This window comes from Mixophyes fleayi, chromosome 12 (assembly GCF_038048845.1).
Source record: "Mixophyes fleayi isolate aMixFle1 chromosome 12, aMixFle1.hap1, whole genome shotgun sequence".
In the NCBI taxonomy this organism is placed as follows: domain Eukaryota; kingdom Metazoa; phylum Chordata; class Amphibia; order Anura; family Limnodynastidae; genus Mixophyes; species Mixophyes fleayi.
This window is the reverse complement of record NC_134413.1, coordinates 47,056,184-47,072,355: the sequence shown is the minus strand read 5'-3', so window position 1 is coordinate 47,072,355 and position 16,172 is coordinate 47,056,184. Positions and strand designations below refer to the sequence as shown.

Below are 16,172 nucleotides of genomic sequence, written 5' to 3'. Positions count from 1 at the left end.
TCAACTCCACACTCCAAAAACAAACTGGTAGGTTAATTGGCTTCTAATGAAATTAACCCTAGTGTCTGTCTGTGTAGTAAGGTATATAGATTGTAAGCTCCAGCGGGGCATAGACTGATTTGGATGATCTATATAAACTCCTCCATCCCTATCCTTCCTAAATATACTATATTCTTCCAAATGTACTTCTCAAACATGAATTTCATCCAACCAAATCTCAGCTACACTATATCATAATTTTTACCATTAATTCTAGTTTTCCTATTTTGTTTGAAAGAGTCATATAGCCTTTGTCATTATACATTGTAATATTTTTACTGCCACTAGTTTTACATCGCTTCTCATAACCCATCCCTCCCTTTACTAAGGCCTGCTCCCTTTCTACACTTCCATGCACACTGCTTTTATCTTCAACCATCATCTATCAAATTGATATTTTAAGATTTCCTCTTAGCCTTCTGACCATCATCTCCCCATAGAGGCTCAGCCTGTTCCTACAGTCATAGCCAAGAGAGTAATCGGCACAGTTCCCCAGAAAAAAACAGATCCTCTCTCCTAAACCAACGTCTCAGACACTTGTTTATCTCCTTAAGATCGCAACGTCTTTCAGGTGTAACAAGTGACACAGGTAGTATTTCAAAATACTAATTTGACTATTCTTGCCTAAGTGTACACCTAATTCCCTGACATTGGTGTTAAAAACCGTCCATCTAACCGTGTGAGCTTCACAAGCTCCTGTTCCAATCTTCAATGTAGCAGTCATTCCCCTGGTTGCTAGTAAAAATATCTTGCTAGTCAAAGGACCACAAGGGGTAGTAGACAATTACCGCTAGCAGTTGGTGCAGCTGCATGGATACACACCAGCCTATCCTCCTTGATTGCTGGTCATCACATATACCATACTATAAAGTTTATACTTGGTTATCTTTCTAAAAATGTGCAATAACCAAGTGTAATATGTTCATTATTTACTTTTGCATGTTTCTTGTAAAGTTTTCACATAATGCTTCTAATAAAGATGATATAGAATTTTTTCAAAATTATATATATTATAGCTACAGCAATGCTACTTCTAAACTGACCGCTTCAATATCAAATAATTTAGCATATTTATTTGGGTGTCATTACCAATCATGATACTTGCTCACAATGAAAGCAAACAAAATTCAAGTGAAAAACAAAAAGACAATTTTTAGTAAAAGAAGTGAAAATATAAAGCCATTAATACGCTGGTTGCTATAAGTGTGCCCCTTTGGAGCTTACAGTGTAAATTCCCTACCATACCCATCCACACAAAACACACACACACTAAGGGCTAGATTTACTAAGCTGCGGTTTTGAAAAAGTGGGGCTGTTGCCTATAGCAACCAATCAGATTCTAGCTGTCATTTTGTAGAAGGTACTAAATAAATGAAAGCTAGAATCTGATTGGTTGCTATAGGCAACATCCCCACTTTTTCAAACCCGCAGCTTAGTAAATCTAGCCCTAAATGGTCCATTTTTGTCTGAAGCCATTTAACCTACCAGTATGTATTTATCAGAACAAATGTACTTTTCAGATAATTCGCAGGAAAATAAAAAACACATGCACAGCTCCAAAACGTCACTTTTTTTGCACTTAAGCTTCATTTACAAGCCAATATTAATGGTAATAATAATTACTGCACATGGCTCTCCTGCTATACTATGAGAATATTTGTCAGCTCACGGATTGTTACATTTTGAAAGGACCAATTATATAAAAGGACTATAATACTGCAAACGAACTGCGATGTAGCTCCTAGAGGAGTGTTTCCCAAACCCAGTCCTCAAGTACCCCTAACAGTGCAGGTTTTCCAGGTCACATGTAACATAATTATACCACCTGTGGATCTGTTACAATGTGTTAGTCAGTAATGAATACACCTGCGCTCCAGCAAGGAGATATGGAAGACATGCACTGTTAGGGGTACCTGAGGACTGGGTTTGGAAAACACTGTCCTATGGAATTGTGGATGAGGGGGCATCTAGTTTTTATTTATGCTTTCTTTCTCCAGGAAAACAACAGCATACGTCCCAGCTTCTGAACTAAAAGTGGTGACCTTGACTTGCACATGTGATCCAGACGTCAATGGATACTCAAAAGACATATTCTCTTTTCTCAAGCCTGGTCCTTCAAATCATTTCAGTACAGTACAGCAGAAAGTTGTTGACTAGGTAGCAAATTAGACTCATCGCTAACTACAAGATACCTCGAGAGTGGACGTGCATCAGCACAAGGGCACCTGGTGTCTACTAATGCCCCATAAGTGGCTGATGCCATTGATTTAACGCGTCAGACTTTCCAGCAGTTTACTTACTTGAGACATGGTAATAAATTTAGCTAAAGTACGGAAATCTGGGAAGCTCATTAAGTTAATGATTCATAAACTTTGGCTTTTAATTTTGCATTTACTTGACACAGGAGCTTAGGCATGCATTCGCTGTGATATGCATAAAACCAATGTATATTACCATTATGCATTAACTATATACTGCTCATTTAGAGAGGCATACATACTCATCGTGGGAACACGCATGGTTCAAGAGTTACTCATACCTACCAGCACATTTAACTGTAGTTTTTCCCAGGCTCACAGTAGTAGATAAAGTAAAAGGCATTCTTTTTAGAATTGTCAGTGTTGATGCCATATGACCTCCACTAACAACTCTCCAATTAATGTAATTTATATATGAGCCAGGAAGAAATAATTATCACAAACAGATGCAGGTGAGGTTGAGTAAACATTTACATTCGTAGATACGGGCATGGGAGACATTTCTACTAGGGGGAAGTGAGGGGACTGGGGAAGTATTACATTGCGATCGCATTCTCCTTGAATTAGACGCCGAACCTAGATAGTAGAGTGCAGCAAGGGTTGGAAAGAAAGGGTGGTGTGGTACCCTTTGCCTTAAAAGACTTATTTTAGCTCATTCCAACAGGAGTAAGCAAATATGAAAAGTGGTGTTAATTAAATGGTCTTGCATATACAGAAGATGCAACATAGCCCCACAGTATATGTGGAAAATTATCTAATACGGGAAGAATGTTTTAATGTGGCATTTGACCAAAACAGAAAAACATTTTCCAATATTTACCGTCTCCGAATTACTTACTGTTGCGTCATCATCACTGCAGTCATCTTGAATATCCCCCAGCAGCTGCTCCAGTCGTAATTTTTCGTCATCCATGAGAAGCACATGGGACCCAGCATCTTTTGCTAGCTGTAATATAAACAGTCAGTCATATCTCACTAGAGCTTAGCTACAACTGATTAACATGCAAGTACTGCCAAAAATAACAGGCTTTTTACATCACATTTAACCGGAGTACTAACAAGATTTACATCCCGACAACTTAAATTAATAAGTGTAATCGAGAACAGTTCCACGGACACTTCTTACACACAGGAGATACCAAACCCAGGGTACGGAGTTATAATACTTTTCTCCTCACTACTTCAAATGTCTACAGCTCATGTTAATAATATAACTATCGTGTTCAGCAATAAAAGACCAATGCTCAAGAAATGTCTACAGTACGTTGCCTAGAACTCTATGACCTCATCTGTGAAAGAAAAATTATAGGGAGTTGCTCCTTCTCTATAAAGATTGTGGCCACATTTTTGCAAGCTATACATGGTATTTTTGTTCAAAATATGAATGTAAAGGAACATCAAATGGCATTATGGGATTTTTTTTGTTAAACTATTTTAAGAGAGACATTGAAAATAAAACAAACTGCAGTACAGGCAGATTTTGGCATACCGTCATCATCATCATTTATTTATATAACGCCACTAATTCCGTAGAGCTGTACAGAGAACTCATTCCCATCAGTCCCTGCCCCATTGGAGCTTACAGTCTAAATTCCCTAACACACACATACACGGGTCAATTTTGATAGCAGCCAATTAACCTATTAGTATATTTTTGGAGTGTGGGAGGAAACCGGAGCACCCGGAGGAAACCCACGCAAACACAGGGAGAACATACAAACTCCACACAGATAAGGCCATGGTCAGGAATCAAACTCATGTGAGGCAGAAGTGCTAACCACTAAGCCACCGTGCTGCCCTTAGCTAAAGGAGAGATATGACTGATACTCACATGTTTTAAGCACCTTTAGTTCGGGACTGCATACTGATTGGTTGCCTATAGCAACCAATCAGATTCCAAATATATGCACACAGATTTAGAAATAGACCAGCAGGTTATGTTAGTTTTGATCATTTAGGTAATGGGGGGGTGGCTCAGACGGAGTTTCCCCACCTCTGCTAAATAGCAGGGAAGGCTTATCTAGACCTAGACAAATTCTTTCAAACGCGTGAAGCTCACTTACCATTAAAGCTCAAATCTCATGTCAAAATACCCTTGTGCTCTTAGATGTACCTCTGACCTACGCCTCGACTCTGGTATCTACCTCTCAATCTCACCTACAAGACTTCTCCCAACTTATAGAATTCCCTACTGTGCCCAATCAGACTTTCACAAACCTTCAAACCTTTTAGAAGCTCTCTGATAACCTTCTCTCTTTAATGGAGATTACCCTAATCCTGCCGACTCTACTCACACTAGAGCACCCTCACGTTTGTCCCAAACTCCACTCTCGACAACACTCACCTCTCTTGTTTTAGAATGTAAACTCTCGAATAAGCAGGGCCCTCACTACCGTCTGTTTTCATGTACGCATTGATTCTGTCTACCTTATATAATCCTGTTTTATGTATGACCTGTTTTCCCTACGGTATGGCGCTGTGGGGCCTTATAAATCTATCAATAACAATAATAATAATATTAATGTGACCCAGCTGTGTGTCCATTAGTAAGCACAATTAAACTCACATCAAATGGTTTTTCTTATTCTCAAGTTCATTTTTCTTGCAGATCAAAGAACATGTGCACTGTGCAGGGAAAGACACACCTGTCACCACTACACAGAGCTACAGTAAGTCTGGCTTAAATCAAGGTTTAACAAATTTAAATATTTACGTCCCCTTGGCAAACATCAGCAATCCAGGAAAAGTTAAAGCCATTAAAGTAAATGCTTGATGGGTTCTTTTGGTTTATAGCACATTTGCAACAGTAAACTAGTATATATCTCTCACTGTAATCATTTCTCATGTCGTTAGTGAAGACACAGACTTACATACATTCTAGAAGGGTCCAAAATATTTTTAAAGCAGTAACTTTTAAAAAAAATATTGGTGTGAATAGAAACCTTTGCTCTATGTGCAACTCTTAGGGCTAGATTTACTATCAGGCGTGATGCATGGCGGCTTGAAGCCGGCTTTCCGGCGGGTTTGCATTGCAAACAGCCGGATTTACTAATGGGCGCATTTCATCTTCAATTTGAAGCCGCCGGCGATGTCACGGCGGGATGTAATGCTCAAAGCCGCCGGCGGCTTTGAATAGAACATGGCGCTTTTGCTTTAAATGATGGCTCTTTCGTGTGAAGGCGGTTTTTTTGAAAATTACACCTGTCTCATGGCCTGTTACTATTGGCTATTTTCAAAGTCAGGAGATTTGACATCACAAGCCCTATATAAACCACTGGCCTGACACTTTTTCTTTGATAGGGTTTTGAGGAGTTTTGTGAGAGGAGTTTGGAGGATTGTGGTTTGCTGAAAGTTGGTGAGAGTTGGAGTTTGGTGGATTGGTGGAGCGATATCTGATTGAAGTGTGAGTAGTCCTGTGGTATTTTTCTGTTTTGCACATTTATTTTCTGTCTTGTATTTTTTGTATTTGACTTGTCCTTTGTCTGTGTTACTTGTGTGTGACTGTGTTGAGAGTGTGTCTGTAGTTAGTCTAGTTTGTCCTTTGTGTTTGTCAGTCCTTCAGTGTTTTGTGTGTTTCTGTCTTCTGTGTGAAAATGTCCAAAGATAGGAGGGAAGAAGAGGCTCAGGAGAGGGAGATGGAGCAGAGGAGGGAGAGGGAGACTTTGAGGAGTCAGGACATGGCAGGAAGTCTAAGACAGGGAGGAATGTCCGTTTCTCACATGATGAGAATTGTGTGCTGGTGCACCACATAGTTCCCTGCTATGAGGTCATCCTAGGCAACCTGGCAGCCCGGACTCCTCTAAGGCGGCGCCACCAATTGTGGGGGAGAGTTTGCGATGCTGTTAACGCGGTGGGCCCACTAAAGAGGACAGTGGCGCACTGCCGCAAGCGATTTTCGGACATTAAGAGGAGGCTGAAAGAAAAATGGCCCAGGAAAGGAGGTCCACAAGATGCACGGGTGGTGGCCCCCCTCTTCGCATTGAATATACCAGCTATGAGGAGGAGCTGCGCAGATAATGCCCCGTGAAATTGTGGAGGGAATTAATGTGCAAGACACAGATTCGCCCTCGTTTGCCCAAGGAGTTGGTGAGTTATTTGTCCTTTTTGCGATAACAATATTGATAATGTGTTTTTATTTTAAAAGTGCCTTTTTTACTCAATCAGTATTTAAAGGGCAATAATTTTGTTTCAAACTGTTTTATAATGTGCAAACACATGTTTTCCCCAAAAATTTTATTTGTAAATTGCTTTTTGCTGCAAATACATTGTATGCTTTTTCTAATACATGCAGATTCGCCAGGACCGCAGTTCAGTCCCAGTCCGAGACCTACACCTCCACCTTCAGTCAGAGATTCGGGCACAGACGAGCAAGCAGGTGTGTGATTTATGTTTTTGTGCTAAATAATGGAGTTAATTGATTTTCTGTGCAAATGTTGCTGGCAATGTTTTTTTTGTTTTTTTATATGGTTTGCTATGCAAACTTAGGGCTACATTTACTAAACTGAGAGGTTGCTTAGAGCAACCAATCTGAATATACCTTTACTTTATTTATTGCATTCTACAAAAAGAAAGCTCAAATGTGATTGGTTGCTATAGGCAACATCTCCACTTTTTCAAACACGCAGTTTAGTCAAAATACCCCAGCATGTACTACACAGAGGGAGTACTAAAATAGGATTAGTTTACCCCAAAGCACGGTCTAGCCAGATTTTGCGTAATAAATCCTATTATTTGTAGGTTAAAAATACTTTGCTTTTTTAGCCCCCTCAACCATACATAGTCCAAATGATAATGGGTATTAAAAGGATAATAAGTGCATCCAAAAGCAGGTAGCATAGGACAAGAAATCAGGAATGCAAACATTGTGAAACAATCTGTAGTTGCTAAAGATTATTCTTTCCTATCCAGTGTTCAGAATGCAATATACAAACATATTATATCCTATATACTTACCGTCATTTTTCATACACAGGGCCCTCTTCATACCAGGCACCTCAGGCGGAGTCCCTGCAAATGTCCCCTGAGCCAGATGAGCAAACCATAATCACCCTGGAAAAAGTGGATGCCCCTGTGTCTGGCCTCCAGGATGCTGCACCTGGCCCTGCTGAAGCCCCAGCACACCAGCAACCTGCACCTCAAAGTATGGACCCAGCCAGAGAAATGGCGCTGTCTATTGGCGCTTTCCAGCAGCAGCAAACAATCTTCATGGAGAGCCAAACTCGCCACATGTCCCAAATTGCGGCCCAGTTGAGGCGGATACACCGCTCCAATAGCCAGATCCCTGCTGCAATCAACCGTCTGGCTAATGCATGGGAACAATCAAATGTGCAGATGGCCCAAATGACTGGGGCTGTGGAGGCCTTACATTCCTCCGTTCGCGAGGGGAATGCTAACGTGACCCGGCTGGCAGGGCAACTACAGCAGGAACTGATTGCCCGCTTGACGGCACCTTTTTCTTCGGCTACCACCAGTACCGCTAGTACGCCAAGCAGATCGGCACAGAGTACTCCTCCAAGGAGAGGTGCTCGCACCAGGGGTGGGCGAGGGAGAGGAGAGAGTGGGTCCAAACATAGCGATATGCCAGCAAAAAGGCGTCGCTAGCGCTAATACATTATTATTACCTAATGTTTTGTTCAGTTTGTGTAAGCATTATACATTATTATTTATTGTGTTGTACTGCAATAAATGCAGTTAAATTTCTATGGTGTCAGTGTTTCTTTTCTGCTAATTAAACAAGAGTATACTGATGTTTAAAAAAACTATGCACTCAAATCACTTACACATTGACCTCTGACTGTCACTTTCCAGGGATGTTCATATTTACCACATGAGGAGTACACACTATCCTCTTTTTAAAGGCTCCAATTTACAAAACAATTTAAATTAAAAAAAACATTGCACTCACATCAAACACATTTTAGAGCAATAAATGTTTTTCCTATTCTGCACTTACATGTGAAGTAGTTTGTAATGAGACGGACTCTAATCTGCCTTCCGCCCTCTGTGCTCTGCACATCACCAGATGTGACACGGACCCCTTCTTCTTCACTGTCTACTGCAATAATCGGTGGGGTAAGTTGATGTAATGCTAGATTATGTATCAAACAGCCAGCCAGGATAATATCAGACCCCTTTTCAGGTGCATACATAGCCACCCAACCAGATTATTCTAGTAACCTGAACCTAGTTTACCAAAGTATAAAGGTACGCTATAACACACCTCTACTAGTGGGTATGTGCCTCATTGAATTTGTGCTGTGCAGATGTGTGAGGATGCAGCAGAGGAGTCATCAGCCAGAAACCCATTCTTTATTGAGTACATTTAGAATTGCTTTTACACTCTGTTAAGGGATTTGTTGCAATATTAAAATAAAAAACAACAAATGTGGAAAGCAGTAAATAAATTGCATGGTGGGAAAACACAAGAGAAAAAGAAACCAAAAAAACACTGCAATTACAAGACACTGTGGCCTTTTAACATATACAATCCCAAAGGAACAAACTTTGTACATGAAATGGCCCTTTACCTTCTGTTCTGATTGACCAAATACCTCTAACAGCACACTGTTTGAACAATCTCGCCGCTCACAAGCAGCGCTTTCATTTTGGTCTTTTGAATGGCGGTTTTCCAGCGGCTTTGTAAACCCCCTAATAGTAAATCCGGCTGTTTGTATGTTGAACATTGTTGAAACCGTCATGGCGCTTTATACAGAGGCGGGTTTGAAAACATCATTTCTGGCTGTTTGGACGCCGGGTTTAGGGTTAGTAAATGCGGCGATGGATAAAACGCCGCCAAACCCGCCGAAAGTCGGCGGGTTTACAAACACGCCTGATAGTAAATCTAGCCCATAGTCACAGTGACATGGTTCTCATAGCTAGAATTACAGGAGACAAAGTATTATAAGGGTAGGCTTTCTTCGTAACAGATACAGTTGGGAGGTTTAAACATGGCCACACTCGTTTATCACGGCCAATAGTTGGTACCTTGTGATTTTCTTACCCACAACTATGTAAATACAGAACAATGCCTGGTATATGGACAATCCCATTGTTAGTATGGTGTCTTGAGCAGTTTGTTGATATTTTTTGTTAGTGTACACATTATACTGGACTTTGTTTGCGTTTAGAACAAAGAACCACTGTTTCCTTAAAAATAGCCAAGTGGGTGTCTTCGCATAATGAAAAGTAATTAAATCTGAAGGACTAATACAGAGAATAAGATAAAGGGGTATATTTACTAAAGCTAAGTACACACTACAGAAATTTCCACCAACTTTTTATGCCAAGCGATTTTACATGCGATCGATGGTCCGATCGCTCGGTCCATGGACTGCATACACACTAGCCTTGTTTAGGACGATAAAGGGAAGAGCGGACGTCCCTTTAGCGACTTTTTACAGCCATGTTGTCGTGAGCAATTACTGTAATTTCGTACTCACTGTTGTGGATCGGTCGGAAGTTTATACACACTACACAACGGAAACGAGATTGGAACGAAAATATTAAACGGCACGACCAACCAAATGAGGCGACAATCGTCCATTTTGGCAGACTTTCAACCATCGTGTCACTACACACACTGACCCGACTTTTGAACGAGTGGTCGTATGTCGGCTGATTGAGCCGATTATTGGACGAAAACCGTGTAGTGTGTACCCAGCTTAAGCTGTGGGTTTGAAAAAGTGGAGATGTTGCCTACAGCAACCAACCAGATTCTAGCTGTCATTTTGTAGAAAGCACTAAATAAATGCTAACTAGAATCTGATTGGTTGCTATAGGCAACATCTCCACTTTTTCAAACCCGCAGTTTAGTAAATATACCCCAAAGTGTCTTGGCGAGCAAAGTGCCCAAGAGTAAACTGCTCTATCAGCTTTTCATCTATAAGAAATGGGACATCTTGGCTCTGCTCCCAAACTCAGATTTAGTGACACCAACTAGCCCTTCTCATTGACAATCATTGAGAGATGGAGCATAAAAAGAGTGATGTGGGAGCAATGCGGCATGTTAGACTTGGTAACATCTACGGTTCGAACAGTCTGGACCAGGATCTACAAGTAGTTGGCCGTGTGAGCTTTTACCCTATGCACGGAGACACGGAACTATTCCCTGCAATACGTACCTTTGTTTGAAAAGATTGTACACCATCATCAGCGGCTTCTACCAACATCTTTTACCTAATTCTGGAAGGTATATTGTAGATACTGTTGCTGAGTTTCGGGACACTCGTCTAGATGTACAATTGCTGCGATCTTACGCAACACTGTAAACTGCCATAATAAATTGTATTTGTTTGCATAATTTCCATTTGCCCAAATGTATCAAGATACCCACTAGAAGATACCAGTCCTGGGGGTAAATGTATTAACCTCCGGTTTCTTCAACTCCCGCGAGTTCGGCGTCTTCGGCGCTTAAATTTAAAGCGGTGCTGCCTTGTAAAGTTGAAGAAACCGGAGGTTAATACATTTACCCCCTGGTGTCTTCACAACTGTAGAGAATCTGTGCTAGCTCTGACTGAGACTATCCTTAAACCTACCCCGTGCCCCCTTCCTTACTTTTTCTTCATGGTGACTGGGGCATTGTACGTTCATTTTCCTTGTTCTTGAGCCATTCCGATGGTAGTTTAGCCTTGTGCTTGGAATTAGAGACTTCTGAAAGAAGCATGCTTCAGTCTTGTACCTTTTTAGTCTATAAATCTGGTTATCTTGCAGCTTTTCACTGTATTTTGCACCATTCTTCCTTCTGTTTTAAAGGGAAGTCCAGTCTCTCCTGATGAAAGCCAGTCCCACAGCATAATGCGACCATTCACTGTAGGTATGGTGGTTTTTCTTTAGATGTGGCTTGTGTTAGAGTTGGGCCACTTGGCCAAAATGCTCTATCTTGATCTCATGTGACCACATAAATTAGGACATTCTGATGGTTTTGTGACAAATTCCAGATATGCTTTTACATGGTTGGCTACAAGTAATGGTTTCTTTTGTGCCACTCTACTATACAGGCCAGTGTTATTCCGATCTCTTAATATGGTTTGACCAGTTCACCTTTATTCCAGTCTCAGCTACTAAAATCTCTGTAGCGGATTCAAATACATTTTTGGTCTCGATGTGGCTCTATCTCTCACAAGCCGCCTTGTTTGCACAGTGAGTTATCAGGGACAACCTCTTCTAGGCAGTGTCTGTGTGGTATGATGCAGCTTCCACTTCCTGATAAATTAACCAACAATGCCCAATGGATAGTCAAACACTTGGTTATTGTTTTGTACCCTTTTCCGAATCTGTATTACTTTATCTCTAACGTTTTGGTCATGTTCGTTATTCTTCATTTTCACAGCTATCCTGGAGATTCATAACCTGAATGATGATGATGATGATAATAAATTATTCTTTAACATTTGTTTTTTCATCCATAAAATATGGCAACTATTTCAATAAACCACTGGTGGAGACCAGCTGTAAGGCAAATTTTCTGGTAACCGTATAGCTGTCGGTCTAGGATTTGTTATTCAGCAAACTAAGGGGATCTGAATAATTTTCAAGATATTAAATAGGTGTCTGGTCTAAAAAAGTTATGTTTATTAACATTTAAAAATATGTACCTTTAGCCCTTTAAATTCCCAGAAAATATTGTATTATTATTATTGTATAATCAACCATTGAGGCATGCACATGACTATGCAGTTCAAGTTAGTTTCTTACCATAGGTGCGTAGGCATAAAAGAATTATAAAGCAGAACATAAAGTGGACACTTTAAATCATTCAATTTTCATTATCTGATGTAATAGTCTCTATCCAACCCCAATGGGGGATAAATAGGTTGGGGTAATATTGTACACTCCAAAGCCAATATGGGGGCAAAGGAGATACGCTGACACAGGTGTGGATGTGGCATACAGACTGTGTATGCCTCCAGTGAGCTTTTATGGGCCGATGTACACGGGATACATAAAACACAAAACAGTTCAAACAGAGGAGGTTAGGTCAACAGCACTCGCTATAACTTCACAATGTTTTATTAAAATAGACAGCAACATCATATCTTGACAGAGTGCGTACCAACAGCTGTCTCTTGTGGCTAAAACAATGTTATCTTAAGGCATTGAATGATGCTACTCATCCCTTAGCTGCCTTAAGAAAGTGTTGTTTTACCTACGCAAAACAGCCATTAGCAATGGGCTTTACCTGTTTGTCATAAGCTGGGTCAAAATGTGAGAGCTCTGTCTATTTGTTTAAAACATTGTCAAGTTACAGTGTGGTGAGTGCAGTGAACTCTTAGGCTAGGTACACACTGGAGCTTTTTCGTCCAATCATCGTGCAAAACAGTCGACATATGACCGTTCGTTCGGATGTCTGCCCTAAAGTGCCGATTGTCAGTTCATCTGGTTGGTTGCACTGTTTATAATCTTGTTCCAATCCCCTTACGAGCATGTAATGTGTATAAATTTCCAATTGATCCACGACCAACTGGTGATAGTTCCTCGATCTGCGACTCCTTTGGGGGCGTGTGCATGTAAATTTCTGATGTCTGTACTTCTCCCACGTGGTGCGGTGTGCCCATGTCAGTCAAATGGCAATTAGGTGAAGCAAGAGTAGCTGTCTACTGCATTGATGTGTATAGCAAATCTGCTTATTTACTTATACACCTTTCTCATTAGTCTACAAGAAAAGCACTTAACTTTGTTTTCTATAAACGTGTACTGCATATGTCTGCCTATATAATTATGCCCCTTTGTCACTCTAGTATAGATTAAAGACACATACATTTGAAATACAAAATATGTGTATTAGATTTGTCTGCCTGCATAATTACACAACTGTGTACATGTACTATACAAGAAACCCACGTTTCTATGTTTTATATGGATGTGTATTATATATGACTGCTGGCATATTTATACACCTGTGTACATGGCAATGTATCTTGCACAAGTGTTTTGTAACCCTGTATATGTATATTCAACATGTTATATACTTCATCATCATCAACATTTATTTATATAGCGGCAGCAAATTCCGTAGCACTTTACAATTGGGTTTTATGCCTTTACTTATTAATATATCTTTTCAGTTCTGTAATAACTTTTTGGGTGGTTCTTAATGAACATGCTCGGCCCATTATTTAAATTTCTTGGGGGCATTGCTACAGGGACCACATATATTGTTTCAGGGCGTACGAAATCCAAATCTTTTAACACGACAAAATGGCTGTGAAAAGTCGCTGCCTGGACGGTTCATCTTCCATTAATCGTTTAAAACGTGTCTAGTGTGTACGTATGAATCACCCAAGCGATCATACCTTCAATTGTTAGTAAAATCTTTGAAGATAACATGTCAGTCGGAAAGTTCTTCAGTGTGTACCTATTTAAAACATGTCTAGATTGGACTCCGAAACCTAAACCTCTGGAACCAAAAATCTAAATTTACTTTGATTCTGGGAATGTTGAGCGAATAAACATTTGGGCGAACTGCTCGACCCTTCTAACACTCCTAAGGACACAGAGGACCGTTAGTTAGATAAAGGCCGGACTAATACCCTTTAACTTGAATTTCACTAAAAGACAACTACCCCCCCCCCCCCTTGTCTTTTTCTCCCATTTCAGTTGTGTTCATCTGTTGATAATAGTTCATACCAAGCAGTTACATTCATGAGTATATGCGTACAAGAATATATACAATGTTTTCGTGAATTTCAAGCAACGCAATTTCAATGCTTATATTTGATGTTGAACACTAATACCTAACTGTTATGAATATCTCAATTGTATTTTTTTATTATTATTATCATCATCATTTATTTTTATGGCGCCACAAGGTTTCCGAAGCGCCGCACACAGTACAAACAGTAGACTATACAGTAGACTATACAGAGTAGAACAGTACAGAAGATTAAACACAAAGTACCAATACTTCAGAAACTCCGGGCGGGCAGATACAGTAGACACGGAGCAGAAGAGCAGGTATGGAGACTGGAGGGAAGAGGGCCCTGCTCATTCGAGCTTACATCCTAAGGGAGGGTAAACAAAGTCAGGCACAAAAGGGAGCCAGTGAAGCAAAGGGGAGAGAGGAGAGGGGTCAGGGGAGGATGAGTGTGGAGGATGAGCAGAAGAGATGAGAGGTTAAGTGGATGGTTGGTAGGCCTTAAGGAACAGGTGGGTTTTAAGTGCCCTTTTGAAGGAGCGCAGATTGGGAGAGAGACGGATGGAGCGAGGGAGGTCGTTCCAGTGAAGGGGAGCAGCACGGGAGAAGTCTTGGATTCGAGAGTGGGAAGAGGTGATCAGTGTGGAGGAGAGGCGGCGATCATTGGCCGAGCTCAGGGAGCGGGCAGGAGTGTGAATGGAGAGGAGGTTAGGAGATATAAGGGGCAGTAGACTGCGAGAGAGCATTGTAAGTGGTGGTAAGGAGTTTAAAAAGGATTCTGTAGGGGAAGGGGAGCCAGTGTAAGGCGAGACAGAGAGGAGAGGCAGAGGAGGAGCGGCGTGAGGGGAAGAGGAGTCTTGCAGCCGCATTGAGTATAAAGCGGAGGGGGGCAAGGTGGAAGTGGGGGAAGCCAGTAAGGAGAAGGTTGCAGTAATCGAGGCGGGAGATGATGAGAGCATGGATGATAGTTTTGGTGGTATCTTGAGAGAGGAAGGGACGGATGCGGGCAATGTTACGGAGTTAGAAGCGACAGGCTTGGGCGAGGGATTGAATGTGGGGGGCAAAAGAGAGAGAGGAGTCAAGAGTGACACCCAGGCAGCGGAGTTGGGTGACAGAGGAGATAGTGGAGTTATTGACAACGATAGAGAGGTTGTGGTGGGATAGGAGTCTGGGCGGGGGAAAACAATGCGTTCAGTTTTTGAGATGTTAATTTTAAGAAAGCGTGAGGACATCCAGGAGGAGATGGCTGAGAGGCAGTCAGTTACACGAGAGAGGAGGGAGGAGGAAAGATCAGGAGAAGAGATGTAGAGTATCATCAGCATACAGGTGATACTGAAAACCGAACGAGGAGATGAGAGCACCAAGGGAGGAAGTATAGAGCGAGAAGAGTAGAGGGCCGAGAACAGAGCCCTGAGGGACTCCTACCGGGAGAGGGGAGGGGGTGGAGGAAGAACCAGACGTGGATACTGAGAAGGAGCGGTTAGCAAGGTATGAGGAGAACCAGGCATGGACAGAACCAGAGAGGCCAAGAGAGAGAAGAGTTTGCAGTAAGAGGGGGTGGTCCACGGTGTCGAAGGCCGCGGAGATGTCAAGGAAGATAAGTATGGAGAAGTGACCTATGGATTTGGCTGAAAGGAGGTCATTAGTGACTTTAGCCAGGGCAGTTTCGGTGGAGTGGAGGGGGCGGTCGCTGGATTGGAGAGGGTCAAGGAGGGAGTTGTCAGAGAGGTGACTGGTTAGGCGGCTGCAGACAATCCGCTCAAATAGTTTGGAGGCATAGGGGAGAAGAGAGATAGAGTGGTAGTTCGCAAGAGAGGTGGGGTCAAGATTGGGTTTCTTGAGGATAGGGGAGATAAGAGCGTGCTTGAATGAGGATGGGACTACGCCAGAGGAGAGTGATAGGTTAAAGAGGTGTGCGAGGTAAGAGCAGGCAGTAGGAGAGAGAGAGCGAAGGAGGTGAGAGGGGATGGGATCAAGAGGACAGGTAGAGGGTGGAGAGGAAAGAATAAGGGAGCGAACTTCTTCACCTGATGTAGGGGTGAAGGAGCACCACAGCTGGTTAATGGAGGGAGGTGAAGCGATGAGGGTGGTAGGAGAGGGATAGGAGGAGGAGATGTTCCGTCTAATGGCTTCAATTTTGGAAGAGAAAAAGGTGGCGAAGTCAGAAGCAGAGAGGGAAGGCGGGACAGTGGGAGAGGGGGGGAGAGGAGGGAGTTGAATGTGGCGAAGAGGCAGCGGGGATT

At 41.9% G+C, this 16,172-nt stretch overlaps 1 protein-coding gene across 3 annotated transcripts in view; it reads right to left on the bottom strand.

Annotated features, from left to right (window-relative positions):
• Positions 1 to 16,172, bottom strand: part of FSIP1 (fibrous sheath interacting protein 1) — a 75,260-nt gene that overhangs the window by 19,536 nt on the left and 39,552 nt on the right. For all 3 annotated transcript variants that reach the window (XM_075193207.1, XM_075193208.1, XM_075193209.1), the window contains one exon: positions 3,136 to 3,243. In XM_075193207.1, coding sequence (XP_075049308.1) covers positions 3,136 to 3,243 — 108 coding nt within the window. The remainder of the gene's footprint in view (positions 1 to 3,135; positions 3,244 to 16,172) is intronic.